This window comes from Dendrobium catenatum, unplaced genomic scaffold, assembly GCF_001605985.2.
Source record: "Dendrobium catenatum unplaced genomic scaffold, ASM160598v2 fragScaff_scaffold_542, whole genome shotgun sequence".
NCBI lineage: Eukaryota > Viridiplantae > Streptophyta > Magnoliopsida > Asparagales > Orchidaceae > Dendrobium > Dendrobium catenatum.
In genome coordinates, this window is record NW_021319004.1 from 4,334,233 (window position 1) to 4,359,981 (window position 25,749).

At 35.0% G+C, this 25,749-nt stretch overlaps 2 protein-coding genes across 5 annotated transcripts in view; both read left to right on the top strand.

Moving 5' to 3' along the window:
* The first annotated feature begins 1,789 nt into the window (after nucleotides 1-1,789).
* On the top strand, nucleotides 1,790-15,438 carry LOC110101475. 3 transcript variants are annotated; one of them, XM_020829388.2, is made up of 9 exons: nucleotides 1,794-2,035; nucleotides 5,680-5,807; nucleotides 8,987-9,156; nucleotides 10,505-10,598; nucleotides 13,494-13,604; nucleotides 13,848-13,937; nucleotides 14,092-14,177; nucleotides 14,603-14,667; nucleotides 15,146-15,387. In XM_020829388.2, exons 1-9 carry the CDS (start codon nucleotides 1,834-1,836, stop codon nucleotides 15,253-15,255), a joined length of 1,056 nt encoding a protein of 351 aa, XP_020685047.1. In that variant the 5' UTR covers nucleotides 1,794-1,833; the 3' UTR covers nucleotides 15,256-15,387. The 3 variants fall into 3 exon arrangements, with proteins under 3 accessions (XP_028550575.1, XP_020685047.1, XP_020685048.1); XM_020829389.2 differs by having other exon boundaries at nucleotides 1,797-2,035; nucleotides 5,692-5,807; XM_028694742.1 differs by lacking the exons at nucleotides 13,494-13,604; nucleotides 13,848-13,937 and having other exon boundaries at nucleotides 1,790-2,035; nucleotides 15,146-15,438.
* Nucleotides 15,439-17,181: 1,743 nt separating this feature from the next.
* Nucleotides 17,182-25,749, top strand: part of LOC110101467 (glutathione reductase, cytosolic) — a gene marked incomplete at its 3' end in the record, with an annotated part of 43,730 nt that continues 35,162 nt past the window's right edge. Inside the window, 4 exon segments of one of the 2 annotated variants that reach the window (XM_028694743.1) lie at nucleotides 17,182-17,317; nucleotides 17,439-17,617; nucleotides 18,179-18,243; nucleotides 18,445-18,514. In XM_028694743.1, the coding sequence (XP_028550576.1) occupies nucleotides 17,468-17,617; nucleotides 18,179-18,243; nucleotides 18,445-18,514 (285 nt within the window). 2 annotated transcript variants of the gene reach the window in all.

The following is a 25,749-nucleotide window of genomic DNA, read 5'->3' on the forward strand; positions in this document are numbered from 1 at the left end:
GTAATAAATGACAAACACTAGTGGAGTCATTTTAACCTGCCCAAACCCGTGGTTTTTCCCTTTTGTGGGTTTTACACGTAAAAAATATGGTGTATCTTATGATTTTTGTACCTCTCTTTGTCATATTTATTTGTGTGCTAGATTTTCATACAAAAATAAGACACTAAACTCTAGATCTCTTTGCCTCCACGAATATTCCGTTGAGAAGTGATTCTTAGTTAGGGGTAATCTTTCATGTAACCTCAAAAGGTCATTCACATCAACGTCTTGGACACGGTTGAAATCAATGCATTTCCTCTATCTTTATCTATTATCACATCCAAAAGAAGTCATTCAATATTGAGGGCAACCTCACTGTAATACCAAAATGTGCATTATTCTAACACCTCTCAAGTCTTAACAATCAACAATTGTTGCATCAATTTCATAGGAATCATATTTGAATTGGGGGAAAACCTTGATTGTAATCCTCAAATACAATTGTGGTCAACTAAGTCCCTCTAATTTTTTATAGGTCAAAAAATAATTTTGCTCGTGACTATATATCTCAAAGCTTCTTATAAATACAAAAAAAATTTAAGTGAATCCTAAACTTTGTACAATCATAGTTGGACTTCTGCTCCACGGGCGAGGTTTTAGTCTCGACCTAAAAAGGTAGTAAAAGTTTAAAGAAAAAACTAATCTTTACCATCGATTCAGGAAACATGCTACATTTGTCCCCTCCCAATCAGTATAATATATCCAAGGGGGATTCGATTCGATTCAACATCTTTCATACAGATTAATGGCATCAAGACACGCTTTGACAAACAACCTCAGATGGGTTGAACATCATTGGTGGATTTATCTTGGCCCCTTCCACACGTGTTAAGCCATAAAGTTATACTTTGACAAATAATCACGAATAAGTCGAACATGTTTGTTGGATTTCTCTCGACATCTTTCATACAATTTAATGTCATCGAGCAATACTTTGACAAGTAATATCGAATAAATTTGTTTGAACCGGCTAAGCCGGTTCAGTTGAACTGGCCATAATTAAAGCACAAGTGAAACAATTAAGTTGAGAGGACAAAGCAACGAGTTAAGAGCAAGTGCGGGCGCAACAGATGAGTCTGAATCGAGTGAGTTAGCGAGGAAATAAATTCAAAAATGAAAAGTTGCAACTCTTTGGGAGGGATAACTCAATTTCACTTTTTCTAGTTAAGCCAAACGAACGAAAACGAATGTGACTGAGAGGAGGCATTAATAGAGGAAAAGGAAAGTGAATTAGGAGAGAAATAAAAGAAATTTGATAAAGAAGAAGAGCAAGATGCTTGTAAGAGGAGTTTGTTTTTCTCAAATTGCTAAAAACAAGTAATTTATTATTTTATTTTATTATTCCTTAGGTGAATGAGAAAGATTGGGGGAAGAAGATTTGTGCTTGGCAAGAGTAAGAAGAAGAAAGAAGAGGAGTGGAGAGTTTCTTTTTGATTGAAGGAAAAAATAATGATTTCTTTTCTTGTTCAAATTTGAATGATGGAGATTTTATTTTGTAACGCGCTATTCAAAAATTTATCTAGAATATTATGACTCTACAAAAAAGATAGATTAATTGGATTAATTGAGGTAATTAATATGATTTAAGAAATATTTAATTTGATATTTGTCTTTTACTTTATTATTAATATTTTATAATAAATTTTTATCTTCTAATTTATCATTATTATTTTTTAAGAATAATATATTAATTAGTTATTTCGGTGTCTTCTCATGTGCATTTTTTTTTATTTCGGATAATTACTGACTGGTTATTTTAGCGCAACTATTTCGCTATATCCGAAGCAACTTGCGATGCTCTTACGCGCAACACTCCCGCCTCATCACGGCATAAGCCAGTTCTCCTTCAGCTCCTTCCCTTCCTCCTGTTACTTCTCGCAGTCACCGGCTGCTATTCTCTTTCGTGCCGTCAAAGCTAAGTCTGTCGATGGCGTCCTCCGGCTCAGGCCAATAGCTCTGTCGTCTCGGTCATTACCCGTCGCCTCTCACGCGCTAGGTTACCGCTTCTCACCCCCTCGCGCATTTTAATATTGTGAAAATGTATGGAATTTCATGTTTTATCTAGATTTAAAAGGTATAGTTAGACATTTTCTTCACAGTTTTTTTGATATTAGGTTATCGTTTTGGATATGATTTTGTTGGCATATAGATGGACAGTTGAAAAAAGTATAGATTTATCATTATTTTTACGTGGCAATAAGGAAAGGAAGGAGGATTATAAATTGGTATGGAGATGATGTTTGCTTATCTTTTAGGATTAGATGTGGGAATACAAGATTCATACTCTCAGAGATTGTTGAAATCACGTATAGTCTCTCTATGTTTCTATCTTGGAGCTCTCTTGAAACTCCCACTCCCTGAACATGAAATGGAGTTGAGAAATTCTTTATACCCAAAAGGAAACAAGTTCCCTTCTGTATTTCATGAAGGGGATATTTATAGACATTGGAAGGGACTAGGGAGTGTTTTTAGATGTAGTCAATTAAGCGATGATAGCTCCAATTTATAACAAACTTGAATATGCTAAAAATATATTTTCCACTTTGATTTATTGGAAGCAGTGGCTGCTTTCGCCATCATCGGATGAATGTGAAGTTTGCTAACTCCCTTGATAATAGCCAACCCAAGGAATTCCATTTTATATTGCCAGATAATCATTGAGTGAGACCATGAATGCTATATTTGGTTGATTTTATCGCATCAATAGCCCTATTATTTTTGATCCAGCAATTATTATCCCTTATGAAATGGCGATCCAATGATTGGACCCAAATTAGTTATCTTAGGCTTGCACCCCCTTTAAGGTAACTCAAATATATGTTTAAATGAGAAAAGCTGTCTCAAACTCAACTCATTAATGTTGTCGTTAGTTGAGCTTATCGACCCAGAAGCTCAAACTTCACCTCATATTAAAGATCGTATAATATACGAGTTCAAGCTGGCTCAACTCATTGAATCGTGAGTCAATTCAATAAACAATGCCCCTATGTTTGATTTAGGGCTTGCTGAGTTGTGCATTCCTCTTTTTAAATGTTGCTAGTCTTGTTGATCCTTTTACAAGGAGCTCTTGTCATGATCTCCCCAACAATGTTGGTTCCATTGCTACCTGCTCTGATGAGATCCCTTTTCAACTTCTTCCAATGCTGATGGTCCCGTTGCGAATTCTCGAATGCTTAGCTCTCATAAATTCCATCTCCAACGAGCTCCCATATAGTAGGTTTATAAAAATTGGCTCGAGTTCGATTCCATTGTTATTTCAGCTGATCTTGAGCTGTCGTATGAACTCGAATTGGCTTGAGTTCGATCTTTCCATTGGGTAATTTAGTTAACCTCAACGTATCCCTGACTTGAGCAGTTGAGCTTGATTTGACTTGTTTGCACTCACAAACTACGGTAAAATCACTATTTTATATCTTTTTGCTTGAGTTCGATCTTTCCATTGGGTAATTTAGTTAAGCTCAACTTATCCCTGACTCGAGCTTGATTTGACTTGTTTGCACTCACAAACTACGGTAAAATCACTATTTTATATCTTTTTGCTCAAATTTTTTTAGTTTTGCATGATAATATTATTATTATTATTATTTTTAAAGGTAATCCTAAAATTACTTTGATGGAGAACTCTAGAGGTGAAGTGAATTTTAAATCGGTTTGATTAATACTCTCTTATTTGCCATATCCTTATTAAATCTTTTTGTTTCACATCTCCTTTATGATAATAGCGCTGGGTTAGTAGTTTTGTTTGGAACTCAAAACTTGCTTGAGTTTTATGTTAATTTTAAATTGAATTAATTTTGTCTCCAATTTGTTGGATTGCTGTATGAAAAGCTGTTGTCCATGAATTGTTGGATTGCCGTTGATGGAAAGGTTTTATTTATGAATTGTTAGATGAAAAGGTGCCGGTCGTAGATTCAAGATTTCAACACTCCCTCGTAAGATGGGTTGTGTATGTTGATTGTGCTCAGCTTGTTGATTAGATTATCAAAAGTTGTTTTGATTTTTAGGACTTGAATTTTGGATTGTAAGCGAGCGTGAATCATGGTGCTGACATGTTTAAAAATTTGCCTCGCTTTGAAGTTTTTTTTTTTTTTTTTAAATTAAGAAAACCTATATGAGACGTATATGACATCAATGAAGGTATTTAGCTCTAGAGACAATTTTGAATCTAGATGGTCCCCACACATTATGTCAGATTTTATCTAATGATTGAGAATTTTTTAGGTTTTATTGGGATATAAATTATTAGTGTGTTTAGTTAGATGATAAATTTCACAAAAAATATTTTTAGAATTTTTGTTGTGGGATAGAGGAGGGATTGTTTTTTTAAAGGTAAGTAAAGTTTTGGTGTACCTAGCAATAATGCCAAAGTCAGACATTACCATTATTATTTGAAGTGTGTATGGATTTTGAAGTAGGGGTTTTGGTGTACATGCAACCCGTTGTTCGAGCATGTACCTTACTCGATATATTCTTAATTTTCATGGATATCGTCAAAGATGTGCAATTTATCTGCTAATCTATTATATAATGCATTATTTCTTAATCCTAGAAATTATATGATGTATACTATGAATGTGTTTTTTTAATTATTTTTATGACACAGATATAGCAATATTTTTAAAGATATTGTAGATGTTGATATTTTAAGTCATGATATAATTTATTCTAATTTTTTTTTTGTTTTTTCTCTTTGAAAGTTGGCACCTTTTTAAAATGGATATCCCTTGTTTCTGGGAAAGGGATATGTATTTTTTGATTCAACATGGTAACAGGGATTCACACTTCTTAAAAATTTTTTGTTTTAATTTCAAAACTCATATTGTGATCAAGAAGTAAAGCGGACTAGACAAGTTAACTATATCTTACTAAATCTTAGTTTACAATGTATCGATACAGATACAGGGATATAGTTACACTACAATACGAACATGGGACTTGCTTTTTATTTTAATACAAGACACAGATATAGGGATATGGTTACAATACAATACGAACATGGGACTTGCTTTTTATTTTAATATAAGACACAAATACATGTTAGATATGTCAATAATATACATTTAAAAAAAAACTAAAAAATGATTAAATGATTATACATATTAAATAAATATAAAATACTTGCAATCTAATTTATACATTGATTTTGTTCTTTTACACAAAAAAAAAAAATCAATATTATAAGAAGGCATTTAAAATAAAGTTAATATTTATGCAAATTTCAACTGCCTTTCAAAAATAAAAACCTCTTATTTGTCTTTGACTCTCCACAGTTCCTCTATTTTTATCATCACGATATCCTTTAACTCATGACACACATATTTGATTTGTGCATTTAATTATTAGGTTTTTTTTATAGGATATATCAATGGTATTGCCAATACATATTGGGTGCATGATGTATCTTGCGTGTTGGACACTATATACTTTGATATTTTTAAATGTCAGCGCATAGGAGACCTTACTAGGTGAATGTTTGAAATAAGGCTAAGGTTTGTTTAGTTAGTGAATGGTTATGTTTTTACCTCTTTAGCATTTCTTTGTCTATGTTTGCTATTGTTGTTCCTTTTTGTCCATCATTGCTTGAACTTAAAGTTAGTTGCAGTTTGTTATTGTGGTTTATTCATAATTGATTATTTTTAGGTTCCCATGCAGGCACTTCTGGCAACATTGTTTCTGAAACTTCATCCTCAAACATCATGGATGAAAGCAGCTTGTTGATTGTTGGGCCAGGTGTACTTGGAAAATTGGTCGCTGAAAAATGGCAACAGGTTTGATTGTTAGTATGTTTTGCTTGAAAGATGGGACACTTGACCTGTACAATTTACGTTAACAATTATATAAATAAAATTCCCCGCACTATTTATTGACAAGCAAGTTGTGTACGCATAGTATTCCCCTACATGGTTTAGAATTTGCAGATTTATTGTCTTCCAATGTACATGTCATAGTACTTAAGTTTTAGGGAAAGAAAACGAGGAAAGGTTCTTTGTATGCCTCAATCAGAATATTTGCCAGAATAGGAGAAGTATTGATGTAATACAATGAAGATGAGACAAGAATTGCTTATACGAAATTAATAAAGTGTGAACTTTGCTCAACTAAGCTTAAATGGATGCGTATTCAAGTTAGATCTTAGGAAAATTCACGGAAGGACTAAGTAATGACAAGCTATTACAATAGAGATTAATAGGAAACTCGCAAAATTACATCATCAAATAAATGAGTAAAGCGAATGGCACGTAACAAAATCCACAGTTTAAAATTTAGATCATTCACCTTGGGATCCCTCACTTACACTCTTGATATTGATCGACTTAGCGAAAGTAGATTGCAAACAAGCTTAGGGATGCCACTATTAGACACGTGATGCCAAGGTGGCTAGTCGCCGGGGAAGTAGCCGGAGTTGGAGGAGCGGGTGGGTGTCCGGTGATCTTCCACTCTCCCGTAGGTCGTTGCTCGTCGATGACGTCCGCTAGATGGAAGATAATACGATCGATGTATTCCTCAACGACGTGGTCGAATCTGAATCCAACGTCGAAGAACGGTGATTAGATGACGTCGATCTCCCCTTGAGAGTTGAACACAAATCCGTGATCAAGCTCCAGATCAGCCATAGATAATCATAAAAGGGTTTTGGTGTTGTGGTGGTGTTATGGTGGAGGAGCCGCCACCTAGGAGACGTGGCCAAGAGGAGGGGAAGATGGGGGTTCGGGTGAGTTGGGGAAGAGAAGAAAAGGGGGGGAGAGTTCTAAAATCTGAAATTAATTTAGATTTTGAACAATGAGAGGGGGAATTAATTTTGAAATTCAATTAAGCCAATAAAGGAGGGGCCGACGGTTAGGAGAATATTAGAGAGGATTAAGTGGAGGCAATTAATGAAATAGGAGAGAGAGGGGAAGGTAATAGGTGGCTGACCATGTAGAGAGAGGGGGAGAGGGATTTGATTTAAGTAAGTGGGCCCCAAGGATTAAATAAAAGAGTAAATCAAAATTTGAAATTTAAATCATATTTGATTTAAATAGAGAGGGTTCCTAACTTAGATTTAGACAATAAGAAAGTATTTGAACTCAATTATTTAATTGAATCCCAATAGGAAACTGTCCTAATTGACTAAGACTTATTTTAGGAAAGTGAGTAATTGAATATTTGAAATTTGAATTTCAAATTTGATTGCTTGGGAGGTGGGCCGGCGGGTTGAGCAAGGGGAAATAGGTTGCTGGTGGGTGGAGGAAGGGGCTGGCGGCTGCTTATGGGTGTCCGGTGGTTGTGTGTGTGTGTGTGTGTGTGTGTGTGTGTGTGTGGTGGGGGGGGGTGTCTCTCAAGAAAAGGGAGGGAGAGTTCTAAAATCTGAAATTAATTCAGATTTTGAACAATGAGAGGGGGAATTAATTTTGAAATTCAAAATTAAGCCAATAAAGGAGGGGCCGGCGGTTAGGAGAATATTAGAGAGCATTAAGTGGAGGCAATTAATGAAATAGGAGAGAGAGGGGAAGGGAATAGGTGGCCGGCCATGTAGAGAGAGGGGGAGAGGGATTTGGTTTAAGTAAGTGGGCCCCAAGGATTAAATAAACTAATACAGGAGTAAAATCAAAATCTGAAATTTAAATCATATTTGATTTAAATAGAGAGGTTTCCTAACTTAGATTTAGACAATAGGAAAATATTTGAACTCAATTATTTAATTGAATTCCCAATAGGAAACTTTCCTAATTGACTAAGACTTATTTTAGGAAAGTGAGTAATTGAATATTTGAAATTTGAATTTCAAATTTGATGGCTTGGCAGGTGGGCCGGCGGGTTGAGCAAGGGGAAATAGGTGGCCGGTGGGTGGAGGAAGGGGCTGGCGGCTGCTTATGGGTGTCCGGTGGTTGTGTGTGTGTGTGGGACGGGAGGGGGGGGGGGGGGGGGGGGTGGGTGGGGTTGGGTTAGGGGAGGTGGAGGGCTCGGTTTAGGAGGAGGGTGATGGGGTTGATGAGGCCGACGGGTTGAGCAAGGGGAGGAGGAAGGTGGATGTGGTGGAAAGAAAGAACCGATGAACCGCGAACCTTGGAATCCACCAAGATTGATAGGTATTACTCTCACCCACTTAGGGTTGCTCCTCTCAAGAGCCCACCAAGAGATCATGCAGGAAAGTGAAAATTTCATTCAAATAAATCATCATCATTACAAAGCGAAGATACCTTAATATATAGGCCTCAATGAAAGAAAATAAGAAAGACACAAATGCCCTCGGGGCTACAATAGCGACTCACTACCCATAGGGGTAAACTAGGAAAATAGAAAGAAGAAAAATAAATAAATTACAAAATATATCAAAAGTACAGACTCTGGATCATAGCCGTCGATCTACGACTCCGACGATGGTACACATGTTGAAATCTTGGACTGATGTCCTCATCAAGTATACTGCTTTATACAATGTGAAATTCACATGTAAGTTGCTCGCGCTTTAGAAATATTTGCAAAATTTGCTTTGCATTGTTGAGATGTTGATAGAGGTCCTGGAACAGCATGGCATCTGATTCATAATTTTTTAAGACTGCTCAAAAGAATGTTAAGTCTTCATATTGTAGATTTGTACGGTGCACAATTGATGTGCCTATTCACCTTGACCGAGCAATTGCCGCCTCATCACGCTAATATAACATACCTATACCAACGCATTTTACTTTTGAAACTTAAATGCTTATTCTTTGCCTTTGTCCTTCTAATTTACCTGACTTTGTAGCCGTATATTAATTCGTAATTAAAATTCTACGTTAAAGTGAGAACTCTTATACTTGTTTGTTTGCTATTCATCAAATAGGAGCAATCCTCGTCATGCTTCAGAGGAGCCTTTTTCTTTTTTAGCAAATTGTTTTTTCTTTTACCGTCCAACATAATAAAAGTTAATATGGCGCTTTAGTTATGGGTTTAAAGGAACTTCCATTTTATTCTCTTTGAACAGGATTACCCTGGCTGCCATATTTTTGGGCAGACAATGACAACAGAACATCATGATGACTTGGTCAAGCTTGGCATCAAGCCATCTTTAAGTGGAAGAAGTGAAAGAGTGTATCCTAATATTATTTTCTGCGCTCCTCCATCTAGGACTACAGATTACCCAGGTGATGTTAGGTAAATGTTATTCGACTTACACATCTAATTCTGATATCTAGTTTTCATTGATAAAGAAGCGCACGATTCATACTGTTAAGTTCAATTGTACAAATAATTCTTCTTTTACTTGAGATGCTGTGTCTTTGTTACGTGCATCTATAGATGTTAATGTGCCTATGCTGTCTAGCTCATGTTTCTGATGCTTGAGGTTGAAATGGCATGACAAGGCCACATGCATGTATTATATCTTGGCCCACATGATGTTTAATAAAAACTTCTGCAGTGCAATGAAATGGCATAAATGAGAATACAAATTTTCGTAGTCTGGTTTAGTACTCAAAATTTTATGTTCGCATAAAAAAATTCCGTGAGAGGCTATTTGCTTTGCTGTTTTAGTGGTGAAAAGTAAAATTCATGTGGTTGATTTTTTTAGCTTTTGTTTTGAAGTAAAACAAATTCATATTAATGTTGCGAGGAATTACCGCACAAATGACATTTTTGATGAATTTAGAATTTGCTCAATTAAGATGTATTAAGAACATTGCTTTTGTGCGTGCATCCCCACGTCGCTTACCTAATCGTTGATGACCCTGCAGCACTCTCATGTGGCTCATGCAGTCGTTAATGACCCCATTATGCTCCAGTTGGTGGCCCCACCGCACTCCCGCTGCTTGAGATCATGCGCTTGCACTCCCACTGCTTGCGACCATGCCTTCGATCATGCGCTTGCACTCCCGCTGTGGCCTTTGCCATCAACCATGCCTGCGACTACATGCTGACATCCCGCTCCTGTTTGCGGTTACACGACTGTCTTCACTGTTTGCACTGCATGCCATCAACCTATAAGTGCCCTGTGATTGATTGATTTTTCTAGCCAACTACCTAAAACATCAAAATGCATTATAATTAATGTACAATGCATTTGAATTACAGATTCATCCTAAATACTTACAGCCAAACTGCCTCTGAATCAATTTTGAACTTAGAAAAGAGTTATTATGTCTTATCCGAAGATAGTTTTTGATGTTAACACGCAGGTTAAATTGACTAATGCAATACATACAACTGAGCTGTTATTTTGATTCCAAAATCTAGCTCAGTGGGTCTCACATGGTTATCAAAGAAGTGAAGTTCAGCATGATGGGAAAATTGGCATTTTAAATCGTCAGTAGGAAAATAGTTGAAATTTGTGTCTAATTCTGCCTTGTCATTTTATGTTCATGCTTATTCTATATCCTTACCCTTGCAATCTTGTTTTGCTTCAGGCTAGATTATTTTCTGTAGCAGAGACATCATCTAGGTGCATGAATTTTACAAAAACAAGTGTTTGACATAAGCTGAGCTAAAAGTATATATTTTTTTGCAGAGTGGCCCTATCAAACTGGAATGGTGAAGGTTCTTTTCTATTCACATCAAGCACCGCCGTATATGACTGCAATGACGAACAATTGTGCGATGAGGTGCAACATCTACTATATATGCATTGTCCTGCTGATATTATTTATTTTTTAGGGTAAGATGATGCAATTTGAAGTCATTCCAACCTCAACTCGAGATTGAATGCATTTTTTTGGGCTTGAGATAGGCTTGTGGATTGAATTGTTTCAATCTCATGATGGCTTGGTTCATATAAGCCCAATTGTCGAGTTGGCCAATTCACAGGCATTTCGCTCCTTGAAACCTTAAGTCATTTAAGTAAGCAAGCTTACCTATAGAAAACATCCAGCATTTTTCTGATCCCGTGATTTGCCATCTCATGCTTTCCTGTTATATGGATAGCCATTGAAAAAATTTAGTTGGGTGAAAGCCATTACTCGGATCTTTTATTTTATGCAGAAATACATTAATAAATGAAGCATAGTTTTCAAATTGTAGCATTTAGAAAAAAATAAATTAATAAATGAAGCATTTAGAAAAAAATTTAGTTGGGTGAAAGCCATTACTCGGATCTTTTATTTTATGCAGAAATACATTAATAAATGAAGCATAGTTTTCAAATTGTAGCATTTAGAAATACTCGAGCTTTCTTGACACGTGGATGCATACTTTTGTTTGAATTTTTTGTTCTTTTCGCTACAGAGATCTTGACACTTGGATGCATACTTTTGTTTGAATTTTTTGTTCTTTTCGCTACAGAGAAAGGAACTCTAGGAATCCGAAAATTCCCATATTTCAATTCTAAAATAATGAAAAGCCTGAGCTGCAAGAATTGAGTGAATAGGTGATAAAAGCTTCATATTTTGTAAACGGTTATCATTCTAAAATAATGCCAACTTTGACTAACACATTTAACAAGATTACGATACTTTAGACGTCAAGTAGAATTATAAAATATGACCAGATTGATTTTTCCTTAAGATAGTTAAAAGTTTTTCCATGCTTTATTGTGGATCATTATTGTTCTCACAAAAATTCTATGGGTTATATCATATTTTTTCTTTGGATCATTATTGTTCTCACTTCTCTTCACACAAAAATTCTATTGGTGATGCCATATTTTTTCTTGCTGCCTTTAGCCTTGTCATCCGAGAAATGGTCCTTATATACTTAATTAAATTTAACTTTAATATCTTGGCAGAGGAATGGTTTGACGTAACCAAGGACCCAAGCCAAAATACTACGCTATGAGCTAACTTCAACTATCTCTTCAGAACATTTCAGAATAAATGTTTTTCATAAACTTGCTAATTTCTTTTGAGACTAGCCAAGTCTACTTACGCTCTGTTTGAGACGGATTTTTTTCTGCTTCTTAAAGCAGCTTTTTAATACAAAATTTTTTAATTTTGTACTAAAAAGCTGCTTTAAAAAGCAGAAAGAAAGCCGTCCCAAACGAAGCCTTATTCTAACTATGCAATTTGAGCCAAAAAAATTTCTATGGTTAAACCGTTATAGTTTAAAAAATGTTAAATGGCTATGACTGTTACTGTAAAATGCCACGCATTATTTTAGTCAAGGTTAAAAATGGTTTGTCTGTGGACTGTTACAACCCTTTCAAAGTCATGGCAATGAATTTTCTTAGCGAGTAGGAGTCAAGTGGGCACGGAATGTTGACTTGAGATTCACTTGAAATTTTGTGTGTGAAATTCTTCATATATACAGAAGTCTTAGAAAATTAATAGTTTGGTCCAGATCCGCTGCATAGTCACTTACCGTACATTTACATGGACACTCCTTTAGGATTGTATTCTATATAAGATGTTGAGCCAACTTTTTGGTGAATAGTTTCTATTGGGATTTCTTTTGAAAGATAGTGGAATGAAGAAGTTGCCTGATTACAACTGTGTCCAGGGTGTTAATATGAATGCTATGAATGTCCTTTGAAGCTTATAGCAACGGTTGCCCCTATTTTTGAATTCTTATGAAACTAATATATAAGTGGATGGAAGAAAGGAGTTGCTCAATTACAACAATAATAAATTGCATGTTGACGTGAATGCCATTTTGGAGGCTATAACCAAGTTTACCATTAGGTGTCGGAATCAATGAGTGGGTGTGGAACGCATTGTGCACCCAACAGTAGATGCGGAGATACTCTCAAGTGGAGTTTGAAGTTTGAATGTGTGCCAAAAAAGAGGTGCAAGAGCCAAAAAGCAGAGATGGTTCATCCACGCGAGGCCTCATGTGGGGTTGACGCAAAGTTATGGAGCGTAGGGAGGATGTGCTCCATGCACATGTGCATGATTTCTTGCGACAAAGCCACTCGTAGGTGCGATGCCAAGAGACAAGTGTAGTGAAATGTATAATCTTAATTAAGCTTGTCATTATTCCCCACCATTTGCTTTAAACAAATGACATTATACCTTTTCATAAATCTCATTGATGATTCTACTAAAATGAAGTGTTATTGAGCCTACCGACTAGCTTTAACTGAAAATGACCTATCATGATCAAGATAAGTAGTAATCATGTGGTTTGCACATATGTAAATCCTCAAACCATAGGATGAAATCTTTATATAGTTTCTAATATGATATCCAAGATGTCTTCAAAAAATTTAAATTAGAATCACTCGAATTTGATAGAGCTGGGATGGAATTTTGGAGTCAACAGTGGGAGAACAATCATAAATTTTTCCCACTTATAACCAAGCAAGCTCTTAAATGTTTATGTTTTCTGAAATTTGGATAAAAATTTGGACAAAAAAATTAGTCTATGTTTAATGTGGACATTTATCCAAGAATAAGCTGATGTTTTGTATGTAGATAACATCTTCTGGATTAGCAACATTTGTTTTATGTATTTTTCTTTTAAGTATTTGTTTCTAGAAACTTCCTTAAAGCTTTAGTTCATTAAACAATTTGGTAGCTCCTGAAATGATGAAAACAATAATTCTCTTTATTGATTCGGTTCTTTAGGACTACCCTGTAGTGCCAATTGGCAGAAGCCCTCGAACAGATGTTCTTCTTAAAGCCGAAAGTGCAGTATTGGAGGCTGGTGGTTGTGTTCTGAGATTGGTAGGACTTTATATATCCTTTTGTACACTTAGGTTTTATTTGGGACGACTTTCTTGTTATTTCTTAAAGCAATTTTTTAGCGCAAAATTTAATTTGTGTACTAAAAATTTGTTGTAAGAAACAATAAAAAAGCCCTCCCAAACGAAGCCTTAGTATTTCCTGACAAAAACTATGTTTAAGTATAACTGGAATTTTCATTTTGCTTAATGGGTCGCTGTATTTCATTTTGTCTTGCACTTTCTTGACCATTAACACAGCGCTGATAGAGGTGCTCATGTTTATTATCTAAAGAAGGGAGTAGTTGACGTTCATCCAGACGGTATTCTCAATCTCATTCACTATGAGGTCATAAATTTGAGCTGCTATTCCATTGATCTTGAATTATTTTATTTTCTTTAAATATAAAATTTGAATAATCCATCTTCGATGTATTAATTCACTCCCTGTCTAGTTTTATAGGTGACTTGATATCTTTCTTGTATTGTTTTTTGAATAACAGGATGCAGCCTCCCTGGCTATTGCAATCATGAAAAGGAAATTACGAAGTAGAATTTTCCTGGGTTGCGATAACAACCCTATATCCAGGTGTGTACGCATATGCAGAAGTCAAAATGGTTCTGGATTATTTTTGGGAGTCTGTTTTAATCTGAAATTATCTAATGTGTTCCATTTAGGTTTTGTTTGGGACTACTTTTTTACTGATTCTTAAAGCATTTTTCTTGTACAAAAATTAAAAATTTTATGCTAAAAAACTGCTTTAGGAAGTAATAAGAAAGCTGTCCCAAACGAAACTTTAATCTATTTATTGATTGTTCAAGATTGAACGATCCTTCTTGAAATTGATCTAAAATAGTTCAAAAGGATTATTTTGAATAATATTTGAATAGCCAATGGACTAAATTGAACACATAGATGTTGGGATAAAAATAGTCCCATCTAAATTGTCCAAGAACTTTTTTGTATATATGGATTATAGTGTGCTATGATATCAATTGTTTTGGTTTATTTAGGAAAGAGATTATGGATTGTGTGAACCGGAGTGGAAAGTACAGCGGCAAGTTCGACGGCTTTACAGGTGAGCTGACCTTTTCTGTTTCATATGCCTCTATATTAGCTAAATCTGGTTCCTTCTAAGAAAAGAAAAAAAAAAAATCTTAATTCCAATTGGAGGTAATATTTCTTTTTATTTTAAACTCCCATTTTCGTTTTTTTTGTTTCAATTAATACATTTATAAAAAAATGTATAATGTATTAAAAAATTCATGTCATAATTATTCAACATTTTACGTATGATATTTATTGATTGATTAAAAAAAAGCATATGGTAAAGTTTCAAAGTAAGTGCTCTCGATAGTTTTAGAAATGAAAGGAGTTAATAATATTTATATTCAAACCATTAAAGATATGTAGGTAAAAAAAATCTTCAATCAATTTCTGCTCAACCAAACGAGTGAAAAGTAAGTTCATTTCAATTCCGAAACCATTTTCATTTCAGCTCTTTCAATTTATTCCACCCAAACTGAGCTGCTAAGTTTGATCATGGATGCATGCAGGCAACACTGATAAGCCTGGGAAGAAGATGAATAACTCCAAGACTCGTGCTGAGATTGGATGGGAACCTAAATATTCAAGCTTCTCTCACTTTCTTGATCAAGTCAGCTAATCTCAGACACCATTCCTTCCATTTCAGAACAAATCTAAACTTTCTGTTTTTTTCCCTTTTGTTATTTGAATGCACTAAAGTTTATACTGCCATATAATTTCTCAAAAGGTTTGCCAATTTAGTTTTTGATCCCATGCTATTATTGATCATCTCGCTTGTGATTAAGGTTTCGTTTGCGACGGCTTTCTTACCACTTCTTAAAGTAGTTTTTTAGTACACATTAAAAATTTTGTATTAGAAAGCTACTTTATGAAACAGTAAGGAAGCTGTCCCAATGAAGCCTAAGTTTCTAAATGAGAATTGAGGTTTCGTTTGAGACAACTTTTTTACGGTTCTAAAACAGCTATTTAGTACAAAAATTTCTAATTTTAAAATTTTTTGTTCAAGAATGCTGCTTTAAAAAGCCATAAAAAGCTGTGCCAAAAGAAACCCGAGTCGAGCCATCTTATGAACGAGCGATCATGATTTGAATGAGATTTTTACAGCATAATTGGTAAGAAAAATTAGATCAATTAGTTGGGAATTTGAAAGCAAATTTGTCTAATTTCTGTTGTGCAACGAAATTGGATCAAGCTGAATCCGTGATCTGTGATGCTTTATTGTTCTATGTAATTTCGGGAAAATGGTTTTAATTTTGTTATATATTTTCATTTTTATTTGCCTCTTTTACTTATCAAGCTGCTTCCAGATCACTGGCTTTGAAATATCTGTGCATTCTTCAAAATACTGAAAATAGTGTAGCTTTTCTTATATAATTAATTAAAAGCCTTGATTATATTTTTGATTAAAATGGATCTCATAGCTAATATGATATAAAATTAATTTTATTTTATTTTATTTATCTCAAGTTAAATTCAATAATTATGATTAAAATTTAGTGGTCCAAATATTTTTTAATTAAATGTGTTATTTTTATTATGGTAGTGTTTTTGAACATCGATCTTATTAATGATTAAAATTTTGTTTTATTTGGGATATTTTTTTAACATTGTTTTTTTATTGCTTTAAAGAAAATTTTATACATTGTTTTAAAAAATAATAAAAAAATTGTTTTAAATGAAGCTTTAGGTTTAGTTTGTGATAGTTTGTTTACTGTTTTTTAAAATAGTTTTAATTATTTTTAATTTAAAAAATTTATATATTAAAAAAGTATTTAAAAATAATAATAAAGTGATCTCAAATAAAATCTTAATAAGCAATGCTAACTTCTAAATTATAAATTAAAAAAAAAACCTTTCAATTATGATCTATAAGTTTAATAACATCAGTTTATTTTTTGTTTAACTATTTCATAAGTGAAGCACCACATAAGATTATATTTGTAGAAAAATTATTTTGTGCGGATTCTGAAAGTTGTTCTTGTCGTGTATTGGGTGACGTGATGAGCTTTGATACATCTCTGAATAATTTAGGTCCGTACAGAATAATTTCTCTTTAAGCAATTTTAAGCGGTCAAAATCAAAATTAACCCATTAGTACGGCAAATTATTGGGTCAGGTGATCGAACGCGGAAAATAAGTTCGGACATCCAATAAAAATTTGCCGCGTCACCTTGCGCTTTGGTTGCGCTTTAGTTGCGTTTTTTGACTTGCACTTTAGTTGCGCTTTACCTGCGCTTTAGTTGTGCTTTACTTGCACTAATTTTAAAATAATATTTTATTAATATTCCAACCTATCTCTGCGTTCTGTCACCTGACCCAATAATTTGCCCATTAGTACAGATTTGATCAGCTTTCGAGTGAAGGCCAATAGATGCACGTCTGCCTCGCGATTCAGGCCAGGAGATAAACTATAAAAAGTTCTTCAAATCTCATTAAAAAATAAAATCTAGCCGAGTATTTCGATTGATTTAACTCTGTGGATAATTCCATTTTGACACTCATTTTCTTTCAATAAATTACATAATTTCAATCCAATGGACTTGGGATTCAATGAATGTAGCCATGAAACAGATTTATAAATAATATAAAAGAGGTCAGCTCTGTAAGTCGCGAAAAAGTTTGATCAGAACTTCCAGTCGAACTAAGCAGTCCTATCGAACTTGTTGTCTCTTTTCTCTCAGGTAAGGGTCGGGAAGTTCTTGTCAAAAGGGAAAACAAAATCTCATCATCGCGATCGAATTGAAAGGTGTTCGAGTATTTGTACGATCTTTGTCAATTGAGTTGTTGTTTTTCGTTTTTTAGCGCAGGCTGTGGTTCTATAGAGAGTAGGCATGTCGACGCCGAGGAAGATGCTGATTGATGGGGAGCGGGGCGGTGCTGCTGGCGCAGAGGATGAGAGCTACGATTTTGATCTCTTTGTGATTGGTGCCGGGAGTGGTGGAGTCCGCGCCGCTAGAACTTCTTCTGGCTTCGGAGCCAAGGTCAGCTAAATTTTGGTAGCCCTATTTTGTAAACGAGACCTCTGATTTTTTGGGGTATGTGAAGTTAGGTATATGACAAGTCGAGGTAATGTTCGAAAACGCGAAGGATCGAAAAATGTGTTAGATGCATTTTTTAAGTTGTTTTTTTTTTTAACCTGAGTGGGATTTCTTTAATTTTTTGGTTGATGAGTAAGGCTAATGGTTAGTTGGAACAAGTGTTACCTATATTATTTACTCTGCCAACCACTATTTTGAGAATTGGAGATTTAATTTCCTGCACGATCTTCATTTCAAAGTCAAGAAGGAATCTCCAAAGACTTTGATATGATTTGGAAGAGTTTTAGCAAAATCATGTTTAGATTTGGAGTCAAAATCTACTGCCAAACTTAGGGGCTGTTTGGTGGGCCGGTGGCAGGATTTGAGTAGAATTTAAGCAGGCTTTAGGTTAAATCCTGCCTAACAACAAAAAATTTCATGCATTTCTTTTGTTATATCCAAAAAGGGGCTTTAATAACGTTATCCTGTTCCATTTCTTACAACGGAAATTGTGTACTGTTTCAGGTGGCTATCTGCGAGCTTCCATTCAATCCTATTAGCTCTGAAGTTAATGGAGGAATTGGTGGAACGTAAGTTTTATAATCCTGTATAAGTATTAATACTTCATGGCAATGGTTCTTTTCTTTTGATTAGGACCATACAAATGAATTGTTCATTTCTTGCTGAAGGGTCTATAGGAGTTGCATGTGCCTGTGTGCTGTAATTGTTGTTTCTTCTGTTTTCTGAATTCACCCTAAGTGACTACTCTGCCCAATAACTTGATGCTGCAGATGTGTTATTCGTGGTTGTGTTCCTAAAAAGATATTGGTGTATGGAGCACAATTTGGAGGTGAATTTGAGGTAAACCTTATGCTTATGAAATAACTTTTCACTAAAGTAAACTACTGATGATGAACATGTTGAATGCCTTTGAGCTGATAACCAAGAAAATACTTACGTTCTGATGAAACAAAAATGTAAGCATTTGAAGTGATTAGACTTTGATTTAACATTTTATTTCTCATACCAACTTCTTTCACTAAAGCTTCGTGATAGGAAGAAACTAATTGGTTCATATACAGGGCATAAAATAACTCGTTCATGATGGCAATTCCTTTGTGTATATGTTAATTCTAGATGTAAGTTTGTCTCTTGATTAAATGTAGTTGAAGGTGAATAGATCAATAGATCAACACATGCATATTCACAAAATTTAATGGAAATATTGTTGACCTTGAAATTTTGTTTAAGCTCTGTAGTCATGCACACCTAAAAAATTGTCACTCTGTTGATAAAGCCATGACTATTGAATTTATTGATGCATAACAATAAATTCGCTGCTTTTTGTTCACTTACAAATCAGTTGCAGCGATCATCAAAGTTGGCATTAAAATAAATAATTATTCAATGCTAAATCTTTGAAAATAGGAAATAAATAAACTCATCCAGGTTGACTTCTCACCTAAACGTTAACTTGAATCTTGATGACGAGCTTGACTCATTATGTTATCTATAGAGTGTAAAGATACGTATTCACGTGTTTCTTTCTAAATGCTATCTAACTGACATTATAGATTGCAACTAGTTTGGGATGATTGATTTGATGCGTTCACTTAATCTTCACACTTGATCAATTTTGCGGTACCCACCACTCCACCTTGTTGGTTCCCACAATCCACGTTCGTTCCTCACGACACAAAATTCCCTCAGAGGCACATAACAGTCTCATTCAAACTGATCTCTCTGTGCCGAACAAAAAAGAAGCCAAAGCCCCCGCTCCTGCATTCTCTTCTTGTATATCTCTTGGTCTCACGCTCGAAGTCGAACGCCGACCTAGCCTCCAATCTCCCTCCTCCATAAGTCAATCTCCCTTTCTTCCATCCACATTGAGCTGCATGCAGGTCCCGAACCGACCTTCGATTGTCCTCAGCGCACAATTCTGACCCAAACAACGCGTGGACGAGCTGCACCCATTCTTCCTTGAAGCCGACACCAATCCCGAACTCAGCCACAAGAAACCCTTCCACTCGACCTCATCATGTCGTCACACCCAAATACCCCACACGAATGACACCGTGCCATTCAGCCTTGATCTATTCGACTTGGCCTTCAATCGTGTCTTTTGAGCCGGTGCATATGCCCAAGCATGCTCTTTTATTTGAACTATAAGGAGGAAGGAGTATATATATATATATATATATATATATCGCTTTATTCTAAGCCACTAAAATTTTAGCTTGTTTTTATATCAACTTTTATTTAATAATTAGACAAAAATGAAAATATTTTCCATCTATTAGGCTAATTAACTAATTTTAAAGTAGATTTAAATTCAATTTTTAAATTAAAATTTGATTGAGCAATTGATTAATATAAAATCTAATTAAAACTTTAATTAATTTAAAATTCAATTTTAAAATTAAAATTCTAAATCTTTTAATAACCATTTGATTAATTAATTGAAATCTCTTAATTAATTAAACTTAATTGATCAAACAATTTAATTGATTATTAATAATTTTAAAATACAATTTAAACTCAAATTTTAACTTAAATTAAATTTAAATTAATTGAACTTTTAATAAAATCAAAACTTTAATCAAGCAAATAAAATTTAAATTGAAATAATAATTAAATCAAAATTAATTTAATAATTTAAAAATACATTTAAAATTTAAATTAAAGAACTGAGCTTTTAAATTAAAAATTTAACTAAAATTAATATTTAATTACTTAACCTAATTAATTAATGCAATTTATTCAAATATAATAAAATGAAAGAAAATATAGAAATAAATGTTTTCCACTGTCCAACCTAAGTACAAGCTACTAACGCTCAAACACAAACTCTCAAACTGCTCTTCAACAACAACTCTCTGAGCAGAACAAGCAAACAACTCTCTAAACAAGCTCTTAAATCCTTAGCACCCTTGAGCTCTCAGTAACAGAAAGTTGTAAGCTACCTATGTTGTAAGCTACCTATGAGCTCTCTAAACCTCTACAAAGTATAGCCTCTGTTGCTGCAAGCTTCAACTTTTGTAAACTGCTGGTCACGAACACCTATAAACAAGTAAACGAAAGTTAGCACCTAATAAATAGTGATGGGAAGAGTAAAGCTAACTATTGAAACTAGCTGCTAAAGCAAGTAATGAAAGAAAAAACAGGGCATTATAGCAGAACGCTAGTGTCAGGCATGTAAACAACTGAAGCTACAGTTTAATGCCAAGCTAGCAAACAACTAAAAACTAGAGCATATATGGGTATATTCCAATCTACCCTAAATAAACACATGCTACTTCTAATAGAGGCAGTAAGACCCACTCAAAGACAAAGCTACAGCTATAGGCATGATGCTAACGCTGGTGTCGAGGTAGTAAAGGGTGCAAAGTTAAATGTCTCTTGTTAAAACCCCGTTAAATTAAATCCCCGCTAACCTAAGTTCTACAGGCCACTTTTAATAAAAGTCGTAAATCCCACCTCAATTAGGGTGTTAGGGAAAACTTTCCCAGAACAAACTAAACTCTTTGGGTAACCTTTAATAGAGGCTATAAGATTCGTTACATGAGCTACTTCCAAAGTGAAGCAGTAAGACCCGCTTTTAACCCATGCATGAGCAACCTCTAATAGAGGCCGTAAGACCCACTATTCGGGCTACTTCCAAACAAAGCTATAAGACCCGCTACATGATTACTTCCAAGCGAAGTCGTAAGACCCGACCCAAATCTAAACTACAGGCAACTCTTAAACGGTGTTGTAAGACCGAACCTAAATATAAACTATATGCAACTCTTAAGCAGAGCCACAAAGTCTCTACCTAAATTATAATAAGATTAAAATTTTGCATTTATCCACTTTAGTTTACTTGGGATCCCTGAGAGTAGGCAACCCTTGATTGCTAATCAAATTTCTTGGACACTAATTAATGGTTGTTAGTGTTAGTAGATTGAAACTCACGATATACTAGGGACGATGGAACCATGTGATCTTGATCAAGTGTACTTTTATCCCCCACAACCAATAATAAGACACTTACATACTTCTACACTTCTTGCGCAACTAAATATAGTTTCATCCTTAATCGAGAGTGCTCTTCTACACATTAGGTGGGGTAATTAACTATGAGGTCTTGCGCTCATAAAAAGTGGAACCTCAGAGAACTAAATAAACCCTGATGTCGATCATAAGGGGAAATCTAGTTAATTTAAATTTCAATCTACCTCGGGGAACAATGGGACCTATTTGGTTTGTGAAAGCGGGGTTTGTACCATAGTGAGATAATATTCACCTTTCCTGAGGGTGAAAACTGTGCAATTAGGAATTTGGGTTAACCAATTGGGTTCTTATTTGTAAACACTCAATCATGGGCCTTGATTAGTTGGAAAGCAGTTTCATAGTGCACTAAGAAATTATGAATGTGTATATGTGCAAGTGTCAGTAGATTTTGTGTCATAGTGTTGACTAATATATGGTTTGATTCTTAACAAGCCAAAAGGTGGAATTATTCATAGTGTTGACTAATAAATTATTTGATTCTTAACAAGTCAAAGGTGTGGAAACATTAAGACCTGGGAATATGCTAGAAAGTCTCAACATTTATTATTTCAATTTCATGTTTTATTAATTATCGAATGCATATCATCTTATTATTGGGCCATTAATGTTTCCAAGCCGGCTTAAGAATGATCTCAAACTGTTTTGAAATAATTCATTTTCTTACTCAAGATGGCTCAATTTTCACAACGAAGCCATTGTGGATTAAGTTAAATTCAAATATCTGGAGTTTGTGGGGTTATGTCTCACCAATTTGATTTGTTGTCAAATGTTTGTAAGGATCCTTGATAAATCATAAAATATGGATGTGCATGCCATGTAAAATTAAGTTAGAAAAAAATAATAAAAAGTTTAGAAAAGTGGAGTTGTAAATGATGACATTTCATTAATAAAAAACCAATAAATGCTGTATATTCTTATAGTTGAGGTCTTGCAACTGATTTTTCATTCAGTCAGATAATGAACTTAATCTAACGATTGGTGAAGTAATAAATTAGTCAGCTAGTTCAACTAAATTGATTAGTAAAGGCTGAGCAATTTTTAAGAATTGATTTTTATATAAAAAAATTAACCATTATGTATCTTTCCCGTCAATCCCATGTGGCATTCTATACAAAGCACCTTTTAAACAAATAATAATGCAATTTAATAATATATGAAAAAATAATGATATGAAACATTATAAAATTTATTGAAATTTTCTCTCATCATAGTTGGCTGTAGACGAAGTCAGCAAGCGTTGGTGTAGTAAGGTGACAGTGGGCAAGAGATTATAGTGGGGTGACATTAGTTGGGTGAGCATAATCGAGTGATTGGTTGGAGGATGGTGGTTGAGCGATAGTAGTTGGAGGATCATATTCGGGGGATTATGATCAAATGATTGGACCTAACGATGGTGGTTGGATGACCATAGTCGATTCACGATGATTAGAGGACCTTAGTCAAGAGATGTTAGTCGAATGGTCATAGTTAGGTGACGGTGATTGGAGGGTTATAATTGCGTGATGATGGTCAGATGGTCGTAGTTGGGCGATGGTGGTCAAAGAGTCTTATTTGGATGATGTGTTTAGAGGACTATATTCTAAGATCGTAGTTGGGCGATGGTAGTTGGAGAATTGTAGCCTTGCAATGATGGTTGGTGAATCAAAGTCAGGCGATGTTGGTCAAAAGATCATAGTTAGGGGATGTTGGTCTAAAGATTGTAGTTGGGTGATAGTATTTGGAGGATCTTGGTTCATTGGTGGTTGGATGATAGTTCTGACATTTGGAAGCCTTTTAAAATCCTCAACTTTTTTGGAGCTACAAAATTTATTATTTTCATTGATGATTGTAGTCGAATGATATTAGTATATCTTATCGAACAATAATTTGATATTAGCATTAATATTCTTCATATTTTTACTATCAACAACAACAACAACAATAACAACATCAAGCCTTTATCCCACTATGTGGGACCGGCTATATGAATCTTTTTTCTCCATTATATCTAGTAAAGAGTTAAAATTCTCATATTTTTACTACCATGATACAAAAGTAATTTCATTGCTAACTTCAAGATATTTCAGTCTGATAATGCTAGTGATTACTTTAATCATATATTATCTTCTTTCTTCCAAAAAAAAGTTATCATCCACCAATCTGTTGTCCTGATACTCAATAAAATGAAGTGGTAGAAAAAAATTATCTTTTGGAAATCACCAATACTCTTCGCTTTCAGAATCAAATGTCAAAAAGTTAATGGGAGAAGCAGTCCTAACTGCCACATATGTAATATATAGAATACTCCTAAGGGTGATTGGTTTCAAAAGTCTTATAATTATCTAGTTGGATTTTATTTTGACCGATCACTTCTTTTTAAAATTCCTCCTAAAATTTTTTGGTCATTCCCTGTGCCCACTTCCCCAAATAACACAAGGGTAAATTTGATCCTAGAAGTCTGGATGTGTTTTTCTTAGCATTATTCTTCACATTTTTACAGTTATGATACAAAAATAATTTTTACTGTTAGCCACCCACTAGAGCCCCTCTCTCTCCTAAGGAAAACTCAATTCAACAAAAAACATCACATAAACCAATCCATAGGGCAAAACCAACTACTAGCATAAAATAAAATGCAAAATACCAAATCATCCCTCCTAATTTAAAAATCTCTCATTGCTACCCCATCCTCTCTTTGTATTATGTAGTGGATCCCACCGCACGGGGAGCGGACAACTGCTAGGGATAGAGCCAGTCCCTTTTGGACCGGCTCCTCTTGTACTATTTTATCAATACTCCCCTCCCAAAGACTCACCTTGTCCTCAAGGTGAAATGATGGAAACTGATGTTTCACCCTCTCATATGGCTCCCATGTGGCGTCATAGTCGGGAAGGTTATTCTATTTTATCAACGTTCCTTGATCTCTCCTTCTCCCTATCGTACCCCTTTTAACTCTAGCGGTTCCAATACCATCTCCAAGTCCTTTGTTAGTGTCTCAGGTAATTCTAAACTAGATGCATGATCCTCAATAACTCTCCTCAACTGTGACATGTGGAACACTGATTGTATGGTAACTGTTGGGGGTAACCTAAATCAATAAAAAACTGCTCTAATATTCTCTACTATTTCATAAGGCCCAAAGTACCTCATAGCCAGCTTCTCATCCTCTTGTTAGCTATTATCCTTTGTTTGTAGGGATGAAGCTTCAAGTATACCCTATCCCCTATCTCAAATTGGATGTCATTCTTGTGCCCATCTGCCCGCTTCTTCATGATATTGATCCCTCAACAAGAGCCTCTTTAATTTATCCAACACCCTATTCCTCTCCTCTTGGTACAGCTCCACTGAAAAAACTGGTGTGCTACTTTGCCCAAAGTGGACTAAGTGAGGTGAGTCCTTTATGTACCACACTTTGAAAGTAGTCATTTGGGAAGCTGAAAGATACGAAGTCTTATACCAATATTTTGTCCATGCTAGTCACTTGGCCCATGATCAAAGTGTCTCAGAAGAAAAAACATCGCAAATATGTCTCTAGGCTGCTGTTTACTACTTCCGTCTGCCCGTTTGTCTGAGGGTGGTAAGTGATGCTCTTGTTCAACACTTTTCCCAACAATCTGAACAACTCCCTTTAAAAATGATTAAGGAATACCTTATCTTGGCCTAACACTATAGAAGTCGGTACCCCATGCAGTCGGACCACCTCTCTATTGAATGTCTCTGCCGTGTAAGGATGTTTTAGGGGGATGAAATGTACATACTTGCTCAACCCATTAACCACCATCAAGATCACTGTAAATCCCTCGGATCGTGGTAACCCATCTATAAAATCCATGGTGATCTCCTCCCACACTTTATTTGGAAGAGCTAGGGGTTAAAGTAATCCCCATGGAGTCATAGTCATGTATTTGTTCCTCTGGCACACCTCACATCTAGCCACTATCTCTTCTACATCCTTGTGCATCTCTTTCCAATACATCTTAGTTTTCAATCTCTTGTATGTCTTATGCACACCAGAATGGCCCCCAACAACGCTCCCATGGAACTACAACAGGCGTGGAATATGG

Coding starts and splice junctions, on each gene's coding strand:
- LOC110101475 (XM_020829388.2), top strand. CDS start 1,834: ATGCTCTTACGCGCAACACTCCCGCCTCATCACGGCATAAGCCAGTTC. Junction 5,808..8,986: donor TCGCTGAAAAATGGCAACAG/GTTTGATTGTTA, acceptor CTCTTTGAACAG/GATTACCCTGGCTGCCATAT. Junction 9,157..10,504: donor GATTACCCAGGTGATGTTAG/GTAAATGTTATT, acceptor ATTTTTTTGCAG/AGTGGCCCTATCAAACTGGA.